Source organism: Ctenopharyngodon idella, chromosome 10, assembly GCF_019924925.1.
Source record: "Ctenopharyngodon idella isolate HZGC_01 chromosome 10, HZGC01, whole genome shotgun sequence".
In the NCBI taxonomy this organism is placed as follows: domain Eukaryota; kingdom Metazoa; phylum Chordata; class Actinopteri; order Cypriniformes; family Xenocyprididae; genus Ctenopharyngodon; species Ctenopharyngodon idella.
Window position 1 is genome coordinate 39,338,183 of NC_067229.1, and position 22,927 is coordinate 39,361,109.

A 22,927-nucleotide genomic window follows, 5' to 3' on the forward strand; every position below is an offset into this window, starting at 1 on the left:
GACAATAATTAAGAATGTTTCTTGAACACTTAATCAGCATATTAGAATAATTTCTGAAGTTTCATGTCACACTGAAGGCTGAATATTCAGCTTTGCCATCACAGGAATAAATTAAATTTTTAATAAAACATTTAAACATATAGAAAACAGTTTTACTGTATTTTTGATCAAATAAATATAGTCTTGGTAAACATAAGAGACTTCTTTCAAAAACATTAAGAAATCATACTGACCCCAAACTTTTTTGAACGGTAGTGTATTTGTATAGTGTATTCTGTCTTTTAGACTTTAGAGTTACTCTGTGTGGCATACATTAACTTTTCCTGTTCTTTTTGTGCAGCTACTAATGCTGGGATGATCGCGGGTGTTACGGTTGGTTGTATTGTGGCTCTCATCCTGATCATTCTCTTCCTCTTCTTCATGTGGACAAGACGGAAAGATTCAGAGGAGGATTTGGCCAATGATATCAAGTAAGATAATTATGATTTATTGATTGAAGTTAGGTATTGATGTCTCCTGCTCCCACAAACACTCACAACAAGCAACTGAATGCAGCAAAAATTAGGAGTTTATTTTAGACAAAAAGAGTTCATTTAGGGAAAATAACTAAATCTTCAGGAGGAGGATAACACCTCTTACTCTGGTTATACATCTTTCCTGAATCAAAACAAAAAGCAAAATAAAGGACATGTTCTTACCTCCCTGCTATTCATAAACAGGAGAAAATGCATTGTAAAATAAATTGACACCCCACTCCCTACTAAGTTAGCCCCCTTAAAAGTAGTACTTTGATTCAATACAATTACCAGTTTAAGGGTTAGTTCACCCAAAAATGAAAATTCTGTCATTAATTACTCACTCTCATGTCGTTCCACACCTGTAGGACCTTCGTTCATGTTCAGAACACAATGAAATGAAATTAATGAAACGATCACACAGTTAAATAGAGAGCACACACAGAAACACGTCTGAAGCAACCCACCTGTATAATCAGCCGCACCTGTCTCACTCAAATAAGTGTGGAGAACGAGAAGAGAAGAACACAAACACACGTACCCACACATATACCCTCCCACACAACAGGGACATATGAGTAAAAACACAAAGTTACATCCAAGGATGTGACAATTGATTTAATGATTTATAACTTGTGTAGACACTAAGTGTGTTTGTGTGTTACAGGGAGGATGCTCAGGCTCCCAAACGTGTGTCGTGGGCCAAGAGTGGCACTGGATCTGACATCATCTCTAAAAACGGCACCCTGTCCTCCATTCAGACCAGCACTTACCCGCGAGACCCCCACAACCACCACCATTACCCTCACTCCGACACCGCATCCATCAACACGGCCACGGGCAGCACAGCCGGCTACCGCTCGCAGCCTCCAGCAGACGCCACCCTGGAGCGCACGTTGCCGGGCTATAACACCAACCCCACCCTGCCCCATGGGCCTTTGGGCCCCCCCAGCACCAACGGAGGCTCCCAGCACACCTCAGTGCCCCGGACAGCCTCTGCCCAGCCTCATATTCCACGTCCGCCAGTGCTGCCCACCACCGTAACTGCAGCCAATATCTCCCGCATGGGAGGGGTACCCATTATGGTGCCAGCGCAAAACCAGGCCGGCTCTCTGGTGTAAGACCAATCACTTCTGAAGAACCTCCAAAGGGAAAGAGGGAAGAGGACCTCACGTCTCCGGTCCTACAAACTGAGGCTACGTCTACGTTAATCCGGATACATTTGAAAACATTTTCGTTTCAAAACGCTCTCCGTCCACACTGAAACATCGGAAAATGCTAAATTCACCTTACTGCACAACTAAAAGCCCACATAATAAAATTTTCATACTGTAAAGGATCTGGAAGGATCATTTTATTTAGCTAAATATCTCACCATTCACTGATGTGTCCAGGTCATATGTTTGGTCTAAAACGCAACTGTTCTCATGTTTTGATGCAGGACAGCAGTTGCGTGTAGGCTAAATTTTCTGTCATCTTTACAGGACTGCAGTATAAAGAGAGTACAAAGTATTTTTTGCAACAGTGTGAAAGTGAATAGCATATAACAGACACAACTGTGGTATAAACATGCATATCTATTGGTTTAATATGTGTCACATGACCATACCTCCGTTTTCACAGTCCACACTACAACGCGAAAACAGCGTTTTCAAATGTATCCACTTGGGAAAGCGTTTTCATAAAGCTCAGTTCGCAGGACAAAAACACCTCCTCAGTTTGGACGGAAGGGACAATGATGCATTTTCAAACATATTAGTGTGGACAAGGCCTGAAGCACATTGGAAAGGATGGACTGGGACCGATAAGGTTATTGCCTCTGTATGGAAACAGCATGGTGTAATTTTCTTTCTTTACATTTTTTATTTTATTTTTTATACATAAGAAACATAAACAAATATAAAGATGCTATTGTATTGTTTTATAAATTCATAGTTTTTTTTTTTTTTTTATCTGTTCAAAGTATTACAGAAAAGCCTTTACTTTCTGTAAAGTGGAACTTGTTAAACGGTAAAAAAAGACACTGAGATGTTTGAATTATTCACATTTTTTGTCATGAAAAACATATTTTTATGTTCTTGTTGCTGTTACTGCTTTGCTGATTGTTCTTTTGCAAACTAAAGATGCTAACTTGCCTTGTTGAAAACAAATGAAAGGTCTATTCCACATTATTTACAGACACTCCTTATTAATAATTCCGTTTACATACGATCAATAGCATATGTTTCATAGCATCATCGGTTAAAGGGAATGTCGAGGACATCGCTTAAAGTGACATTAAGTTGCTATATTTGCCTTTTAAATATTTTTTGGCCAAATATATTTCAAAACAAACCTGTGTTGTTATCTCTTAGAGATGGTAGCTTTTTACAATTTAGAAGTGTAGAATTTGGCGGTATCTTAATTTATATTGTGGTTTTGTACCCCATGATTCTATTTTACAACTTTGATAATGTATTGTATTGATTATGTAAACTATAATTATAAACATTCCTTTACCTTACTGTAAATAAGGTATTTATTTCTCACTCTAGGTCTGTGGTTATTTCATGGCAGCAAATAAGTTCATGATTTATCTGGTATACTGGATACAAAACCAAAGATTTCCTGTTCAGTGGTTGTTGATGTGGGAAAATAAATTTCCTTGTAATTATCAGCATTGGTCCACAGCACTGCTACTGTCATTTTCTTGCAGTTGGTAACATTCTAGCAAAATTAATGGTAGCTTAACAAATATGTGACAGGCACACAGGCGTTATTAGGCTGCAGATGGATGGAGGTCACAAGGGTATTTCCAGTTTCCCGGAAATAAATGCACCAGTGAAACATGAACTCAAAACTGGCCCTATTTATTTTCTTAAAGCACATAATTGAACATCCTGTTTTACTCAGAAATGTGTCTTTACGGAAATAAAATGGGTTGTGAATGGTAGTTCATGTTAACTTAATAGCTGACAATAAATCACAATAGCGTATCTGTAAGTATGCCAAAATTCATGTTGTATTATTTTTTAAATTTACCACATAATTCATAGATGCTTTTTAAACAACTGCTGTATTTTTATTTTCAAACAAAAGCTTGTATGTACTCAGCTGTGCAACTGACTGTTTTTCAAGCACAAATATTTTTTATTTAATTAGAAATGTTTTATTGCCTGTACCCATGTCTATATTTTTGTCATCTGCAGACTGGACAACCTCAAACTGTTCTGTATATAGGACATTTACTGTCTATGGACATGAAAACACTTTGTATTCATATTTTGAATAAAAGAAACTGGCTGTAAAAACTCAGTCTAGACGTTTATTTACAAGGAAATATATAAGATGTAGTAAAGTAAGTCATATATTTTGTGACCTAACAGTTCATATGTGTATTTGTTTAATTTAATTAATGACCTGTTTAGAAGATATATGCTAACTAAGAGGCTGTCTAATAGTTAAAGTTAAGTGGTTTGGTGGGGGAAAATGGTAAACTAAAAAAAAGTGTCCCTTTAAAGATAAAAAAAGTCGTGCGCATTATTTTTCGCGCACTTTTTCGTCCACGTGCACGGTTAAGAATCAGTTGACTGACTTTAAAAAGAAGAGAGCGGAAGGTAAGATACTAGTGTTTTATGGCATATCTATGATCCATTATTGATAATATTTGGAAACGATAAAATGTTATGTAGGCCTAACATAAATACGTTTTTGTGTAACATTTAGTCAGGGACATTATTGGCTAAGCTAACGTGACGGAAGTTCTCCACACATGAATAATCTACTAGACATATGCAATTTGCTAATTCCTGTTTTTATATTATATCTAATATTTGATATATTTCAAATATTGTTTTTAAACACTGTAGTAATAATTTAAATTAAATGATTCAACTGATTCAACAGACAAACGTACCTAAAAGAACAACACGGTTTGTAATATATTAGAAAAAATATCCCTTCATAAAGGTAAGATGCCCCTGAATATAATTCCCAAGGGACTAATAACCCCTTAATAAATAATAACGTATTTTTACACTGGTTTAAGCAGAACTAGAAAAGTCACATACAACCATGCCCACTATAACTCAGGAAATTTTTTTCCAACCAATCAGTAATGGTATTATCAACCGTTTTGATGTCACCTGTTATTAGGGTTAACAAACCAACACTTTTAAGAATAATATTAAACTAAAGGCCAAATCAAAATTCAACAAGCGTGTGTTTATGTTGATGAATTGTAATGATTTGCGTATGACTGACCTCTAGTGGAATATTGCGGTATTACAATGAATCAGTCACTCAGGCTTTTACAGGGTTTGACATTTATTGGAACTGTAACTCAGCAATACTTCACATTCCTCCATGTCCCTTAGTAAATAAGAAATATATACATTAAAGATGTAAGCACAAGTGATGAATGACAGTTAATGTTAATTAAAAAAACAAAACAAAAACGTTTTATTAGACAGATGGATCATCAAAAAAAAAACACTTTATGTAGAACTGTATATTTCATACATAGGATGAAAAACAAAACTCAGGTTACCCAAAATAAAAAAAGTCACAAGGTTTCTCCCTATAACTTGGCATTAATGTAGAACACTAAAACATGCTGTATCTTCAACCAACCTCGGCTGAAATGAAGCCACAATACTAAAACGGCAAAAAGCAGAATGTTTGGATGGATTATTTTCAAATGTGCTCTCGAAATCAATGCATCTGCGCCTTAAGAAGATTGTGAATAATGCCCTTCTCATCATCACCTGTGTTCAGAATGGATGTGAATGGTCGAGTATTATGTTGTTATGCATATCCTTAAAAATAAAAATAGTACCTGATTGTAGAGTTAAACTGATTATAGTTCACCTGTTATCCTTACACGTTCCATATGGCTTTTGGCCCGAAATAACGTACATAGTAGAAAACATGTAAAGCACCAGGCGTTGTGGTATGAACCTCATGGATATGTGAATACAGGAAGGGCAGTGAGATGAGCAAGGTCAAAGGTCATTAGATAAGCAAGAGAAGGATGGTTAGATGTTCAGGGTCCCTCGCTGATACTGGGTAAGGGAGCTCATGCAGCTGGGCTGGAGAACTGAGAAAGGAGAAACGAAGACACCTGGCCTCTCCACAGTCTCACCACAGCAGATCACGCTCAGGACTTTAGGTAGGACACAGAACTGCAAGATGGAGATGTGATAAAGTATTAAAAGGCTCAACGCCACTAAAAGTCTAGAATAAAATGTTCTTTGTACATTTATATACTGTACTATATTTAAGAGAATATTTAGAGCTGGAGAACAGTATTACCCTGGGAATCCAATGCAGATATATGTATTATTATTATTTCAAAAGTACAATTTCTATCTCTTATTTCTATATTTATCTTGTGACCTATTTAAAGCCCGGGACACACCAAGCCGACGTCAAAGAACTAGCGGCTACAAAAGCTGACTGTGTTGGCACCTCTCTCCGGCTGCGTCTCGGCAAAAAAGCTGCGCTTGAACACACCAAAAAGACTAAAGACGACTGTCAACTAGCATATGCGTTCTGCGCCTGTATGTAAGTAAATATCTGTCTATACCATCAGTGGTAAAGTAGGACTGCAGATATACAAACCGTAAACAAAGCAGCGCTTGCATAGGCTACCATTTTGAATATCAATCATGCTGATCACTTCTCTTTATTCCAGTCGGCTCATGTTATTATGAAAATATTCGTGCATTAGAAGCTCAGGTAAGATGACGTAAAATTATAACAGCTTTCTGTCTGTACCGTCTTGACTTCTTTGCTTGCTTTCATCACTTTCGCTTTAATTCTGGAGTACTGACTTGTTCGCTAAGCTGAACAGCCAATCAGAGTTCTGACTGACCCTCAAAAATGGCCAATAACTGACCATCAGCTTGGTGTGTCCCGGATTTTAGAGCAACACTTAGGTTCTTTAAATTATCTTAAAAATTAATACTTTAAAAACCCCAAAAACACCATTTAAAAACAGCATAGAACAATTAAAATATATATAGATATATATATTTAATTCTAATTCTGGAAAAGTGAAAATATTTTAGATTTACCTTTTAATATATAGTCAGTCAGGAGGGTTGGGACCTTCTCACTGTCTTCTTTCATGGCATAAAGAACTGAAAAACAGTATTACATTTTATTTATGCATTTGGCATATACTTTTATCCAAAGCCTTAAAGGAATAGTTCACCCAAAAATGAAAATTATCTCATGATTTACTCACCCTCAAGCCATCCTAGGTGTATATGACTATCTTCTTTCAGACGAACACAATCTGAGATATATTTAAAAAATATACTGGCTCTTCCAAGCTTTATAATGATAGTGAATGGGGGACGAGATTTTGAAGCCCAAAAAATGCATCCATCCATCCATCATAAAAATAATCCATACGGCTCCAGGGGGTTAATAAATGCTTTCTGAAGCAAAGTGATGGGTTTTTGTAAGAAAAATATCCATATTTAAAGATTACGCATACTGTGCAAGTCGACTTGCGCCACAAGAGTAACCCGTGACGCGATGTATGACGTAGGATGTAGGAGTAGCGTAAAATTAGACGTATAGGGCTGTGCAACAAACTGTGCATCAAAATCCTCCAACATTTCTCTTTAAAAAGTGTTTTGTTTTGCTCTATCATCTGTGCTTCTGCGTTTGTCATTACGTCTTGCGTTGGGTCAGGGGTTACTCTTCCGCCACAGATCGATGCGTACGGTCGTCTGTCGGAAGCTAGTTATTATAGTTAATCAAGTTTTAAATATAGATATTTTTCTTACAAAAACCCATCGCTTCACTTCAGAAGGCCTTTATTAACCCCCTGGAGCTGTATGGATTATTTTTATGATTTTTATGCATTTTTTTTGGGCTTCAAAATCTCACACCCCATTCATTACCATTATAAAGCTTGGAAGAGTCAGGATATTTTTTAATATAACTCTGATCGTATTCATCTGAAAGAAGATAGTCATATACACCTAGGATGGCTTGAGGGTGAGTAAATTATGGGATAATGTTTATTTTTGGGTGAACTATCCCTTTTTTTTATCCGTTTTTATCAGTTCTTGCTTTCCCTGGGAATCAAACCCATGAGCTTGCCATTGCTAGCATCATTCTCTAGTGTTTGAGCTACAGAGAAGCCCTATATTATATACTTGAATTATTAGTGCAGTTCAGCACACTTACTTTTTGTGAGCATTTGCAAGTCATCCACAGATGGAGGAGTCCCTTTTTTCTCATATGGGATGACTGTGTTTAGGTACTTTTGACCACACAGAAAAAACACAGACACAGTTTACGATCAGATCTTATACCTGCATACAGTATATATGCAAGTTTAGTCCAGCACATTAACTGAAATGCTCCTCCTCACCTGTCTTTCTGTCCCTGAGGTCCCAAAGGTCTGTCTGATCCCTGTCTGCAGGATGTTGGACAGACCCTCCATGCTGAAGCGCTGGAAAACATTAAAATATAAAATATTAAGTACCAGAGGCTTCTGCTTACATACTGTACAGTGCACACATCCTAAGTCAAGCTAGAGAAACGACCTGGTATAATTCAACTGGAGATCTAGAACTGATGTTGAGAAATTATTTCAAATTTAAGTGTTCGCAAGTTTCTTTCAACATATGACCTTTATACATAACAATGTTGTGGTGCTGTTTATTTATTTAAGCATTTAAAACTATTAATTTCATTTCTATTATGTTTTATTTTAATTCAATATAATTATATTTTAATATATATATATATATATACACATACATAATTCAAAATAAAATATAAGTAATTTAACATACATTTTAAAATATATATTAAAAAAAAAGAATAATATCAGTCATTTGTAAATATAATGAAAATATTTATCAGCTTTATAATAATGGCCAAAAAAAAAAATGTCTTTACATGCTACTTTCTATTTCTATTGCCAGTTTCGACAAAAACAACAACAGCCTTTGACTTTTATTGGCTAAAATCCTAGGCTTCCGAGTTCAAGAAAATGGTGCATACATAATATATTGAATTCAGATTCACAATCTGCCACATTTACTAACTCTAGTCTCTGTGTACAAAATGACAAAAATGATCAACCCATCCCTGTGAGAACATGGAGGTTGAGGACACAGAGATGCAATTACTTGCATGATGTAATCGAATCACAGCGGCATTACTGTAAGAAGAGGCCGGTATTGCCTTCACAGCTCATACTGCAGGGGAATGCTTCCTCTGCTTGTCCAGTAAGTGCTAAGTGCAGCTGAAGAGTAATGGGCTGAGAACCATTAACCACAGAAAGAGATGTCCGTGTCTGGAGACTGAATGGAGGTAAACATCATGCAGCTACTTTCAACACACTTACTTTCGCAGGCATGGTCCCAGTCTTCTCGGAGCGGGTTGTTGCTTGTAGACTCATGGCCTTGTCCTTACGCCTGCGCTTGCTCAGCTCCCTTTGCTCCTTCTGTCTGTTCTGGACCTCCATTAGAGCTGTGATGAAGGTGTTCTTCACCTCTTTCTCAAACTCCAGCTCATCCCTCCGGGCCAGCTGAGCCACCAGTTCCTCCGAATACTCTCGTATCGCCGCCTCCATCCGACACAAGATGTCAAGCAGCGCCGAGCTTGGCATCAGCCTCAGACCTGCATGACAAACAGCATAACAACATCCAGTTTCAAAAGACTTGATCAAAGCGAGCAACACTTGACTTTCACACTGTGACTAATGTTGGGCTTTAAACGTAATATTTATTTCTCAGTTGACGTGGGCTATTTTTCATTCACTTTTGTTCCACTGCATCTCTGGTTTCAAAAACATGATCTGTTTCATATGTCCATGGGAATCTGAAACAACATGGTTTAAAATAGAAACCTTTTCTATTTTCTCAATAGACACTGTTTTCTATTCCTGGTGAGATGTAAAGCATGCTTACATTGACCTTGATCTAGTAATATCAAGGTACTTCTCATAATAATGACTTTTGCTGATGAAACATGCTATTGCTTGTATTTTAACCATAAAGATACACATAATCTGTTACCTATCTGAAGAATGTAATAAAAAGTCATCCTGAGGTTCACATATATTTATTAATTGCAGGTTTATATGGGCACCTTCATAAGAGCAGTTGTTGTTGGAGGCCTGAGACAGCATGCGGATCTCCTCCAGTAGGGAGGGGCTGCTTTTAGAGGAAGAAACCCCGATATCATCATCCTCCTCTTCCTCTGTCTCTCCAGGATCTGGTGAGTTTTCCATCATCTCCACAATCTCCTCAATCACCTGGTGAGGGAATAAATGACAGATTTCAGTGGGTGTTTGCCATTTAAACAATTTTGAGGACACAAGTAGAACTGTAGTTTTGAATTTTAGCTTTGTATGCAATGAATAACTAATCACAAAAATAGCACACATGATTTTTAATCTAGCAAAGCTTTAAAACTAGGTTACTGTTCAAGTGGAAACCTGCTCTGTGTAAACAAACCCTAAAATACAATACTAAATCAAGCATTAGTGTGTCACAAATGTGACAAAATGTTGTCAAACTGTTACTGTAAACAATCATATAATCATTTTCTGCCTTTTCTTTGCTTTTTACCAGTTCAACACATCTATTTACTTTGTGTAAAAGTTTAGGCTCACCTGATCAGCTGTAATCAGAGGTTCTTCACTCAGACAGTTGGCATTTTCGTTCTTCTCGTTCATCTCATCCTCATCTTTTTCATGTATCTTTAAAGCCAAGACAAAGAAATGCTTCACATCATGTTTAGGAGCATCAGCAGTATCAATATGGCAAGATGGCAGAGACTAATGGCTCCATATAGTTCCATTACACTCATTGGTAATGTGCTGAGGAGAGTGCTTTCAGATGTTAGCTTATAGAATGCTTGACAGCTCTTCTGGCCTGCATTGATGTACAACAAAAACTTGACTTCTCATCTACTGTACTTTACTGCTGACAATATTAGATTACCCAGTGTCATCTGACCAATTGGATTAGATGATAATTAGCATAATATTTACAAAGACTTTTACTGTGTCATCTCACATTATGACAAAATATAACAGAAAATACAGAAATGTTTGCCAGTCAGTCATGGAGACTTGCAAAATTTTTCAGAGCTTCTGTGAGATTTTTTATGGTATCTAAACTATTTATTACAAAGCTTGTGACAGGCTGAATGCCAGAAAAAGTAGATCAGGTTGGGTTTTTGGCAGCAAGTGACTGTATTTGCTGTCCATTTGGCATAAACATACCACACCCTGAATCAAGAGGGCAAAGCTGTACTCTCATATAGTGCTGCAGTCATTTGCTCTGAGGAAATAAATGCTTTTTCAATGAAGGAGAAAGATATTATTTCAAGAAGTAAATGGCTTTGGCTAGTGCTTTAATTGTAATTGCTTTGCAACATAAAGGGTTAGTTTACCCAAAAAATGAAAATTCTGTCATTAATTACTCATCCTCATGTCATTCCAAACCCGTAAGACCTTCGTTCATCTTCGGAACACAAATTAAGATATTTTTGATGAAATCCGTGAGATTTGGCCTCCGATAGACGGCAACATTGTTACCACTTTCAAGGTCCAGAAAGGTAGTAAAGACATTGTTAAAATAGTCCATGTGACTACAGTGGTTCAACCTTAATTTTATGAAGCGACGAGAATACTTTTTGTGCGCAAAAAACAAACAAAAATAGCTACTTTATTCAACAATTTCTTCTCTTCCCTGTCAGTGTCCTACGATGTTGTCGTAGTAAACACAGTGCAGTGCTTCCGGGTTCTACGTCAGAACGCCGGCTCAGTATTGGCCGATGTTGTTCATGTAAGCATCATGATGCATGCGTGTGATGCTGACGCAGGAGCCGGCCAATAATGAGCTGGTGTTCTGATGTAGAACCCGGAAGCACTGCACTGTGTTTACTACGTTAACAGCGTAGGAGAATGACATGGAAGAGAAGAAATTGTTGAAAAAAAATGGTATTCTCGTCGCTTCATAACCTTAAGGTTGAACCACTGTAGTCACGTGGACTATTTTAATAATGTCTTTACTACCTTTCTGGACCTTAAATGTGGTAATAACGTTGCAGTCTATCAAAAGCCAGAAAGATCTCAGATTTCATCAAAAATATCTTAATTTGTGTTCCGGGTTTGGAACGACATGAGGGTGAGTAATTAATGACAGAATTTTCATTTTTGTGTGAATTAACCCTTTAATTCAGTTCCATTAATATAATATTATTAATATTATTATTAAATTACCCTAACAATAAATATGTATTGATATTATTAACAAAATAATAATAATATCAAAATATAGCTAAGTATTAAAGGGGCTATATGTAGAATTCAGAAACTCTTGTTTTTAGCAACACCGGTGGCCGTTACGTGAACTGTAGCCAGCAACCTATTGCTCGTGCTCTTAACATAAAAGAGACTGAACGTGATTCAATGCCTTGATATACTTACGGCAAAGTTCTTTTTTGTTCTTTACTTAGAAGTAAAAAGATGTTGCAGCGATATACTGCTAACGAACATCCAGACGCCGTCCACGCTGCTGAGAGCGACGTTTAGATGAATATGTACTGTAAATATTTGCTGCACACTTTCCTCTCAATAACAAAATACACACACAACAAAAATGACAGTGGTGAGAAAGCAGCAGTTAAGAAAGCATTTAATCATATTGATGTGGATATGTTTGCACCAGCTCTGTAAATCACCGGTATCATGTCGACAGATGAGTTTATTAAAATTACACTGTTATGATAGTTTGATTATAAAGTATATTTGAGACTATAGACTATATTGATCTGACTATGTGAGACTATAGTTTGAATTACTCCCTTTTCTTTGCATGACACATTGACATTACAGTACAGTGGCTCTTTCTGCATTACCCTCCTGAACATTGTATAAGCATTAGTTTCATGTGTTATAGAACAGAACAGAGGCTCTCGGGAGCACGCATAACATTTACATTCTTTTGATTTTCCCGGAAAAAACGACCCAAGATCTTCACATAAAATCAGTCTACAGGTTTTCATAGACAACCTAGGAAGTCAGAAAAGGTCTTGTTTTTAAAGTTTAGTTACTAGCTGTTCACACATTGTCAATAGAAAAGCAATTATCAATACATGGAAATTCTTACATATAGCCCCTTTAAAAGAAAAGCTTGTGCCTGCATTGGTAAATAATTTTTTGTCCTTAGCATTTTAGAATAGACGTACTAGTATGTACTAGTATAGACGTAACTTATAGCCATGACCTATAGCACTAATCTATGCAGTAACCCTGCAGGAAATACGAATCCATTATCATGTCAACAGCATGAAAGTTATCAGAGCAGAGCAGATGTTTACCTCCTGATCTGAGAGGTTGCCATTCAGCGTTTCTGAGGTGGGGTCGTCCCAGCTGGACACAGAGGAAGGGATGTAGTTGTCAGTCAGAGCATCCCACACGCTACAAAAACACATGCATGGACATTTATATACACAATGTTCCAAATGACACACAATGAATATGAAACAAATGAGACATTCATTCTCTGAATTATGAATAATACATTCTTTAATAATGACTTTAATAATAAATTCCACTTTTATATGTAGTAATTATGACTTGCTAGCACTGAGAATATAGAGACAGATCCAATGTACAGCATTCATTTTATATGCACAACAGTGATGCTACAACATGTTTAAGATGCTCTTTAAGTAGCTGCTTTCCATGTTTATATAACTGGGCTAGTGACAATGCGTTCTTTCTCTTTTTTTTCTTTTCTCTTTTCTATCTATTCATCTACATACTGAAATTACTCTCCACACTTTCTTTGTGCCTCTGTCTAGTCATCCAGGGAACAAGTGGCCATTCAAAGTGCGCTGATCTCTGAGGGCATACAGACACAAGCCTACCAGCCTCCATTCCAGCCCTGCAACAACACCAAACTGGTACAGACTCATTGTCTACCAATATGTCATTGTCTGAAAGAGATTAATTTCTGTTTACTGTCTGAAGATCTCTAAAGGAAACATGTTATCTAGAATATTTACCAACTGTGGGTAAAAAAAACCCCCTCAGAATTGCAGCAGACTTGTTTCTGTAATTCGTCAGATGCACAGCCACAGGCTGAATTCTAGCGCAAGGACAGATTTGTGTCTGAATTCAAGCCAAGAACAAAAGCCACAGGCAATAAGAACACATCACAGCAGGAAACGCAGAAAATAACATGCTAACAAATCATAAATCAACAACATATTTACAGCACACACTAAGAGCGTAATAAGCAAGATGCTCAAATACTGGAAATCCCAATGACATACTCGTTTTTATCTCTTAAAATGCTACAAATTGAAAATGTGCATCCAAAAAATACATTTAAAGCAAATGCTCTACTGTAAATCTACATTTCTGATGTTGTATTGCTCTTTTTTTTTTTATTTCCTTCCAGTATTTGTGTATATTTTTGCCATTACAGTCCCAATCAGTGATAATGTTTTGACTGTTTTAAATCAACAAGCATGTGCGCTATATTTAGACCAATGGTTTTTTTTTGTCCTGTTTTGCGAGAGGCAGATTTGACGGCAAAGAGAGGATGGTGACGGGCTGCCAACACAGACAAGTCAGGACAAACAAAAGCACTGAGGCATATAAAAATTTGCTGAATAATTCACAGCCAAACCATGGACACATGCACACAGACAGGCGCTGGTGATGTTCAAAGGGTGTTTTTTATACAATTCGATTGGCAGGGCAGTTAGCAAAGAGACATGTCCTCATTTTTTGAATGGCATAGAGACGACCAACTGGATGGGCATATTTATCAGCACAGTGATAACAGTATTCATACATTTATTTGGTGGTATTTAATGGTGCAAAAAAATAAAGCCAATTGCATCAATTCATTAATTCATCTACCTACATGGATTTACATTATATATTCTGGAAGTGTAACAGAAAAGTTCTTGCTTACTCTTCATCTTGAAGCCTCTCCTCATCCTCCTCGGCATGTGATTGGTTGCGTATGGGTGCCAGGCCTTCTGTTTTGGTGTTGTAATTGTGGAAGCACACGTTCAGCTTTTCGTCAAATTCATTGACCAGGTCCTCCATGGACTTGAAGCTCATCATCTCAGAGAAGTTCTCTAGCTCGGAGAAGTCTTCACGGCACAGCGGGGCCAGAGGAATTGTTTTGTGAGGCCGGCAGGGAGGCTGCTCAGATTCAAGCTCCTCCATCTTGCAGGGCCGCAGATCCTCGAATTCCTCATCCAGGCACACCAGAGGGGCCTCCATCCTGATGCCCTCTTGATCGCACAGTCACGTGGAGTTCGGCGCTGCAGCAATCCCTGATTAAAAATATAGTAATTGTCAATATGTCATTCAACATCTCAAATCACCATCTAAAACATAAAACGCTGAAAGTGGAATAATTCAAATTGTTTTTCACTTCTCTTAAAAAGCTAAAACTGTATTTGAATATGAAGTTATATAACAGTAATGGCTTCCTCAGAGTCAAGAACATTTTGTGAGGCTTATTTAACTATGAACATTTAGACTTAGACAATATTTCTCAGTTGACATCCCATTAAATTAATTTCTTTCTCTTCCACTAAGCAAGTATGGAGCACGAATGACTGCATTTCGCTCAAGCAGAGTGAAAGTAATTGTGTTTAATTTGCGTGGCAGTTGATTCAGCAGAACCTCTGGGATTTTTCCCTATGAATTCTGGGACTGTGAGGCAGCCGAAGTCAAACAGCTACTGCTCATTCAAATTCATTTGCTCGAACAAATTAAAAAAATAATAAATGCTGAAGCATGTACAGTAGCTTTTTTTACGCAATCATTAGTGCCTCATAATACACTCTATCGATTTAAAATATTAACATTTATTTTTAGCAAATTAAATACTACAAATATGAAATATGTTTCTATTCTGATTTACCCAAAACAGATGCTATTACAATACATCTCTTCAGGTCAAGATGACATCCAAGAAGATTCACTCTTCATTATAATGAACAAGTTCAGTTTGAAAGTAATTATAACATTAGTTCATACATCCTTTTTCCCCCTGTCATCTGACAGTTTCCATGAATGAGCTCGAAAGGCTTTATCAGGCTTAACGACAAGCTAAAAGACTGCAGGATAAAAATCCATTTAAAACAGGCTTGCATAAGCTTTTACCCCAACATCACATTAGTCAGCAATGTGCCATTCCACTACACTCTTATTACTTTACCCTAGTGTGTATGTGTCTGACTGTTAGAATTAAGGTGATGACCTTTTCCACTTCCTAGTTTTTGGCTACCCATTGATTTGTTTGTGCGCCACCCATATTTCTGTGCCTATGGGCAAAACCAATTCAAAAAAACCTTAACATCCAAATCCAATGACCAAAGCACAGAGGTAATTCAATGTTACAGTGATAAACTGCTGCCCCTTATTCACAATTCCTGGGGAAGGGGGTGGAATTGAGCAGGAGTGTAAATAGCATATTGACCTCAAATCAATCGATGGAACACAAACTGTGGCAATGGAATAAAACACTTTTGCTGTGGGACCTCCATTGAGGATGACGACATCTAAATGTGCATTACATTCATATTTATCACCTGTGCTGATAAATTCAAGAGATATTTCTCAAACGCACTACTTGGAGGATAAATTCGGATTACAGGATGAATTTGTGAGTGCCAGTTAATGGTTGCTTGTGGCAGGTGTGACCTATGTTGTGAATATGAACACAACCATGTCACAAGATAAGATTAATTGACGAGCCATGACGGGAAGAAATATGGCGGATCACATCATAAAGCATGGCAGAGAAAAAATACAACACACTGTATCTGTTCTGGATTAAGAATTTTTAAACATTTATTTAGGTCACATGGATTTGAAAATAATATTTTTGATTATCCAAATGGATAAATTATATTCAAATTGTGCACTATAAAAAAATCGAAATAATAATTATAATATCTTTTTCTACAAATATGTACAGAATGAGAATAAAAAAAAAAGAAAGGGATGGATGCAGAACGAATGGAGATCAAGGTTACCCCATTTCCCAGAGGGAATAACTGGAAAACAATGGCGGGATGGAGACGGAGTGATGGAGGAGAGAGAGGGAGGAACATATTACCTGCAGAAGAATCTCTCCCTGTATATTTGGGTAGAATGAGCCCCTCCTATTCCAATATAGTCAGAGCAAAACCACCATCAGCAAATCCTGGTCAGGATGAAACAACACCGGACACATTCATTCCCATCACACACACAAGCTCTGTGTCGTGATGGCCGCTCAGCACCCTGTTCTAGTCCACGGCGTCTTGTCTAAGCCAGCCGAGGCGCCAAGTGTTGTTTTCTGATCATTAAGCAGCAGCCGTCCTCTCCTGTTCCACGGAGCCTGCGCATTGCTACGGCAACTGACGGAATCATCCTCCTTGCCGCCCCTCCCCCTTCTGCTCCTCTCCTCATGCACCTCACTCTCTCCGCCCCCTACCCCTCCCGCTCCCTTTCTCTCGATCTGCCATAAGCCAAATCCCTCCATATTCATGAGGAAGGGAAAAAAACTGAGAAGCTGTAGTGGGGCTTTATTCACACCTTGAACTCGCTTGTCATCGGACACATCAGGGGTCTCTTGGCAGGTTCCCCTTTCTCATTACCCCTCAAAGCACGCTCAAGGGATTTTCAATGAGAAAGCCGTGCTAACAACATGCACGCCGGCTCCTTACTGTCAGTCATTCCTATTATTAGATTAAAGCTAGAAATGTGGCAAGATTACAGTAAATTAATTATGTTGAAGGGTCATATATAGCGTAGAAATATAGCATAGTGGTGTCCAAAAGTCTGAGAGCACTGCTGAAAATGCTTCTATATTGTATTTTTTAATAATTGTTTTACAAATTATATTATTAGTATAACTATTTAAGTGAAAAGTTAAAATGAACATACTACCAAATGTCACTAATTTTATTATTTGATTTCTGTCATGACAGCTCTCAGAGTGTTTGGCATGGTAATGGATATGACAATGTTGATATATTTGGTCTTGGCGGAACAGATCTGCTACGCTGCTGCTGCTTCTGTTGGTTATTGCAGCTACTGCAGAGAAAGTACGGGACTTGCTACTGCCAATACACACACAACAAGTTGCTATGAGCAAGTAAGACATGTTGCTGCTATACAAAATAACATACATGAATTACCCCTAGTAGCAGATCTATACAGGTGGAGCTGGGGAAGGTGAAGGGTTTCTGAAAGCGTGCTGCAACTGCTACAGCAAATGCTGACCAAGTATTTGAAGGTTGAGCAGCGAGCTCATTGGCTACTGATATAGCAGGAACCTATCAGCTGTGCCTTATGATGTGATAGCAAGCAGATTGAGTTAAGGACCTATCAGCCTGCACCATCTAGAGTTTCATGACTTAACTTTGTATTAGTGACGGAATTGTAAAAGTTTTTTGTTGATTTTGTCAACATTTCTTTGTTTAAATAAGGATGCGCATTATATCAGTACCATATCAGTTATTGCCGTTTTGAGTATTTAATTGTGCACAAATTTGCTTGTAACAATTAAAATAATATATTTTAGTTTTTAGTGTTTTATTTGTAATTTATTTCGACAAAATAGTGTGAAATTTAATAATCTGCAATTTATCAGTTATCAAACAGAACATGAAAATAATTATTGACATCTGTATTGGCCAATTTTAGATTTTTTTTTTTCTCTCCATTTAACATGCTCTTTTCCCTTCATTTTAGATTTAGATTACCTCTGCCATCATCTACCACTCATTTAAAGTTAATATTTAAAAACAATAATAACTTAATAGCGCTTTTAAATGTAATCTTTAGCAAATCTCAAAATGAGTATCCATTTTTAAATGTACATTGTTATGATACGCAAATTTGCTTGTTGCAGTTAAAATTTTATTTTTTCATTTGTAATTAATATTTTGTAAAATAGTGTAGATCATTTTAATAATCTGACATTTATCAGTTATCAAACATAATATGAAAACAATTGTCTGTATTGTCCTGAATTTAATTGATGCATCCCTAGATTTAGACTTCTCAGAATCCTAAATCTTTCCATTTCCTGGTCTATATTAGATATTTATTCTCAGAATATCAGTGTGGTCTCAGACTTTTAGACCCCAAGATATGTCTGACTCTGTAGGCCATCCAATGAGTCAGAGAGACAGAAATGCAGCAAAGACAAAGACTGTGGCTTATAGGAACTGATGGAGCATAAAGAGCCAGTTTAGTTTGGTCATTGTATTGCCCACCCGCCCTCTACGGCACACATACCCACACCTCCTATGTGTAATGCCACTCTCTCCCTGCTGCCCTTAATCCTTCACGGCTCTTAATCTGCGTCTCAGCCTTTAAAAAGACCCATACAGTTAGAGACGCTATCCTACACGCATGTGTCTGCATGCATACAAGCTGCTCAAAATTGGCTTGCCATATTCCTGGGATTAGCATCTGATTTTGTGGATTACAGACAATGCTTTCACAGTTTCGAGCAGATGACTGTGGGAAACAACAAGAGTGTGGCACACGCTGCATTAATAGAGCTTAGACATCACAGGATGTCCAGTCCTTATATAGTAAAGCTTCCTGTCCATGTGGTCAGATTTACTCAGAAATGCATTTCTGTGCTTGAAGCATGCTGCGTGACTGAAATACAAATGCAAGTGTACTTGCATTATACTAATGGCTGCTTGAAAATTTTTAATTCAAGCATGCTTTAATATATTATATTTGACACAGTTTGGTTCGTTTGTTGGCTGTATGCATGTGGCACTGCTTTGTCTAACAGACTTCAAACCATGCAAGTCCATTAATGGTTAATAAGAAGGAGGAGAGAGCAAAAAGTAACAGTAGTGGGTCTTTATGAAGGGGGAGGAATATTCTGCAAAGCTCAAAGCAAATATGACATCATCTCCTATGGGAGTGTCAATCATTGTCTAATGTATTCAATAACTACAAAACACTTAGATCATAAAACAGCCAATTTTTATCATCAAAGCGGCATTGTTTCGATGCAAAAAATCCCTCAAAACGTCATTCGAAGCCCCTTCCACTTGCCAAAAATAGGGATGTCTTTCTTTAAAAAAAAAATATCGTACTTTATTTAAAAATAAAGTCACAGATTATCTAATTGCTCATGTCAAAAGTTCACTTTCCATCCTTATTACATTAGCAGCTATAAAATTTGATGAGATTATAAAAAAATAAAACGCACGCAATGACCTGATTTCCTGTGCAAAACTCCCCCTGCTCACACAGGCGCAACTCTCCTCCACAATACAGTCAAAAGATTTGGAATGACGGAGGCCCCATCGCCATGGTAACTGGGTTTGTGCAGCTGAGCATTGCGCTTGGAGCTGTTGCTGTGGTTATTGGTGGAGGATTGGAACTGGCCCATTAGCTCCACGCCTCCAAACACACTGAAGGCCTAATAGGTCTGAATGACGTGGCCGCTGAAATTAACGAGCTAAGATGTTGTTTCAGCTGCCATTTAATGTTTATGCAGTGACAGCAAGTTACTGTATGCTGCCCACTTCTTTTGTAGGGCAAGACAGTATTTTTTTCTGGAGACTGTCACCTTTGACAAAAAAAAAAAAAATCAGTAAACTAAACTAAATGAAATTGCCATTGAAATGTTTATGCATAAAAAATTCAATAATTTTTTCTATTAAAAGTTTGATAATATTAATTTATCATTGTTATTATTAGTAGTAATAGCAATTGCAACAATTATTTTTATTATTTATTTATTGGTATTATTTAGTGCTGTCAAATCGATTAATCGCATCTAACATAAAACTTTGTAAATATGTGTGTGTATAGAGTGTCATTTATTGTCATTTATTAGGCTATATATACAGTCAAACCAAAAATTATTCAGATATTTTTGATATATATTTTTACTAGTGGGTGCAGGACACTAGTTCATTTATGTAAGTGAGGTTAGCAAAATAAAGTAAACTGACATATTATACCCAAAAATTCTTCATACAGTGGACTACCAGTAAAATTTATAAAAATTTGAAACCAAAAATTATTCAGACACTTTGACCTGACCATGTTTTGCTTAAGCGTTATCTGACATAATTAAGATTAATATTTCCTGACATAGTTTAACTCTGAGATCTTGTCATATTTTATTACCATTTTTTAAACTATAAACTGTAATATTGAATGAAATGTTCAAGGTGTCTGAATAAAATTTGGTTTGATTATATATATATATATATATATGTATATATATATGTTCAAAAGGCTTCTTTAATATTCTCTTTGACGAATCGAAATCTGCAACGTCATCACAGATCATGTGCCAAGGGAGCAGAGCAGGTGCGCTGAGCAGATTAATCTGCTCAATCTCACATTGGTCGACAGCATCCTTAGTTTACTGATGTTATATCGTGTGCGTGCATACAAAAACCACACATCCTTTTGCTTTACCTTCAATCAGTAAACTCACTGAAAGATATTCTGGAGTGTGCCGAGTGAATTCCTCATTGATGTCACTACACAGTTCTGACCGACTGTCTGCAGGGGTTCGAATTAACCCGAACTAGTGCAAAGCTTAACCTCCATTACAATATATATATATGATTTCAAACGAATCGATTTGACAGCAATAGTATTACTATTTCAACTAGTACCTTATTTATTACTTAATTTTTTAGAAATCAGATTGAATTTTCCTAAATGAAAAGTGATTTTATTGCTCACAAGGAACAAAACAGCCTCCCTGAGGAATACGTCTGCTGCACGGCTACTCTATATATTGTGTGACAGATTCAGTTCAGGATTTGAACACAAAGGCTTGTTAATTCTCCCCAGGCCTCATTAGTGTGTATGGGCTTGAATTCTGCAGATGTAGAGAAAGAGGACTTCAGCTATGATCAATACTCACCCAGGTTTCTCTTCTCAGCTTCAGAATTCACTTGGAAAATACAGCTGTCAGCACCACGGCCAGACGATCAATAACAACATCTCCTCAAAGCCAGAGAACTACACACACTGTTCAAAACTCATCGGCTAGAGTGTCTGCCTTTATACTTGTCCATCTCAAACAATTTACAGTAAGTGACTAATAAAACTGCTTTTTCCTGAATAAAGCTGAATATTTCTTATGCTCATCAAAAAGCTGTTGATCTAAAAAATACAGTAAAAACAATAATGTGAAATTTTATTACAATTTAAAAGAACTGTTTTCTATTTGAATATAAAATGTAATATAACCATGTCCTGTGATGGCAAAGCTGAATTTTCAGCATCATTACTCTAGTCTTCAGTGTCACATGATCCTTCAGAAATCATTCTATGCCGATTTGGTGCACAAGAAACATTTCTTACTATTATCAATGTTGAAAACAGTTGTGCTGCTTTTAATGGTTTTTATGGAAACCATGATACGTTGATTGATATAAAAGTGTGGCCAATAAAATATGCAAATATATGTTTTAATGCTTTTCTCATCAAAATGGCTATAAAGTGCTGACTAGGCAAATGAGGTGGGAGTCTGCCCTCTAGGGGTTATCAAGTGCCACTGCTGACTGATTTTAAGCATTTAGAAACCCAATTAACCTCAAAACGTGTTATTTTACTATGCAAATCAAATTGTTTTGGATAAATATATATATCAAAAAAGACAAGCGTTTATGAATTAAAGGTAAGAAATACTTCAGTTGGCCTTCTCATTTTTAAGACCGATTCCTCCTAGCTCTTTTAATAGACAATTACATATGAATATAAGATAGACTTTGTGGGTTTATATCTAATTAGAAGGATTCGTTTTCCCCTAAACAAGAAGAGAAAACTGCAACACTATATTTCCTTTTACACACCTTATTTTCCATTGCTGGTGAAATGAGGACACGCAACACACAAAGTTTCTATGAGGGAAAAGATGAGCTTTTTTTTTTTTTTTTTTTAATCTGAGGAATCAGAGTAAAAACAAATATGTCATAGCACAAGTACTGAAAGAGCAGTTAGATCATGTGTGTGTTCTGCACCCTGTTTGACATTAGCACAGTTCTAGAATCTTCTAGAATCCCTTTTGTAAACTCTGCTAGTACCTTAGAGTGATTTCTAAATCATATAGAGTTCATTTCAAAATCATATACTTACATTTCTGTAAATATATACTATACATACATAATATTAATATAGAAATATGGTTATCTAATGCCGTTTTAAGCAGCACTTTTTTGCACAATGATAAATGTAAAGAAAGTTAGGAAACAATTAATTCTTGGTTCCTTCTTTGTTTTGAAAGGATACACAGTGCTAATTTGTTAAATCATATACGTGAAGTCAGTAAACACAGTCTGGCACATAGAGCCATGAGTATTCTGCAAAGAGATGCATTAGATCTGTGAAATAGACAGCAGAAATATCACTTACACAT

The 22,927-nt window shown here is 36.8% G+C and overlaps 2 protein-coding genes and 1 long non-coding RNA gene across 4 annotated transcripts in view; 2 read left to right on the forward strand and 1 right to left on the reverse strand.

Moving 5' to 3' along the window:
* Positions 1-3,805, forward strand: part of esama (endothelial cell adhesion molecule a) — a 43,271-nt gene extending 39,466 nt beyond the window's left edge. Inside the window, exons 6-7 of the mRNA XM_051907843.1 lie at positions 341-470; positions 1,183-3,805. Coding sequence (XP_051763803.1) covers positions 341-470; positions 1,183-1,636 — 584 coding nt within the window. The 3' untranslated portion in view covers positions 1,637-3,805. The remainder of the gene's footprint in view (positions 1-340; positions 471-1,182) is intronic.
* Positions 3,806-4,799: 994 nt separating this feature from the next.
* Positions 4,800-16,915, reverse strand: fez1 (fasciculation and elongation protein zeta 1 (zygin I)). Of its 2 annotated transcripts, none has more exons than XM_051907845.1 (10): positions 16,637-16,915; positions 14,471-14,840; positions 12,861-12,912; positions 10,144-10,230; positions 9,618-9,783; positions 8,872-9,146; positions 7,888-7,968; positions 7,701-7,776; positions 6,572-6,637; positions 4,800-5,677 (listed from the first exon to the last, which is right to left on the reverse strand). In XM_051907845.1, exons 2-10 carry the CDS (start codon positions 14,785-14,787, stop codon positions 5,661-5,663), a joined length of 1,137 nt encoding a protein of 378 aa, XP_051763805.1. In that variant the 5' UTR covers positions 14,788-14,840; positions 16,637-16,915; the 3' UTR covers positions 4,800-5,660. The 2 variants fall into 2 exon arrangements, with proteins under 2 accessions (XP_051763805.1, XP_051763804.1); XM_051907844.1 differs by having other exon boundaries at positions 12,861-12,960; positions 16,637-16,914.
* On the forward strand, positions 12,970-22,156 carry LOC127520078 (uncharacterized). The gene is made up of 2 exons (XR_007932042.1): positions 12,970-13,448; positions 21,449-22,156. It is a non-coding gene; the product is annotated as an uncharacterized LOC127520078 (long non-coding RNA).
* The last annotated feature ends 771 nt before the right edge of the window (positions 22,157-22,927 follow it).

What these genes read in the sequence shown, in the direction of transcription:
- fez1 (XM_051907844.1), bottom strand. Translation starts at nt 14,787, where the DNA reads ATGGAGGCCCCTCTGGTGTGCCTGGATGAGGAATTCGAGGATCTGCGG. An exon ending in GAGAGGCTTCAAGATGAAGA is followed by an intron (nt 12,961 to 14,470) that starts GTAAGCAAGAAC and finishes GTGTTTTTGTAG; the next exon opens with CGTGTGGGATGCTCTGACTG. An exon ending in CAACAACTGCTCTTATGAAG is followed by an intron (nt 9,147 to 9,617) that starts GTGCCCATATAA and finishes TTTGTCATGCAG; the next exon opens with GTCTGAGGCTGATGCCAAGC.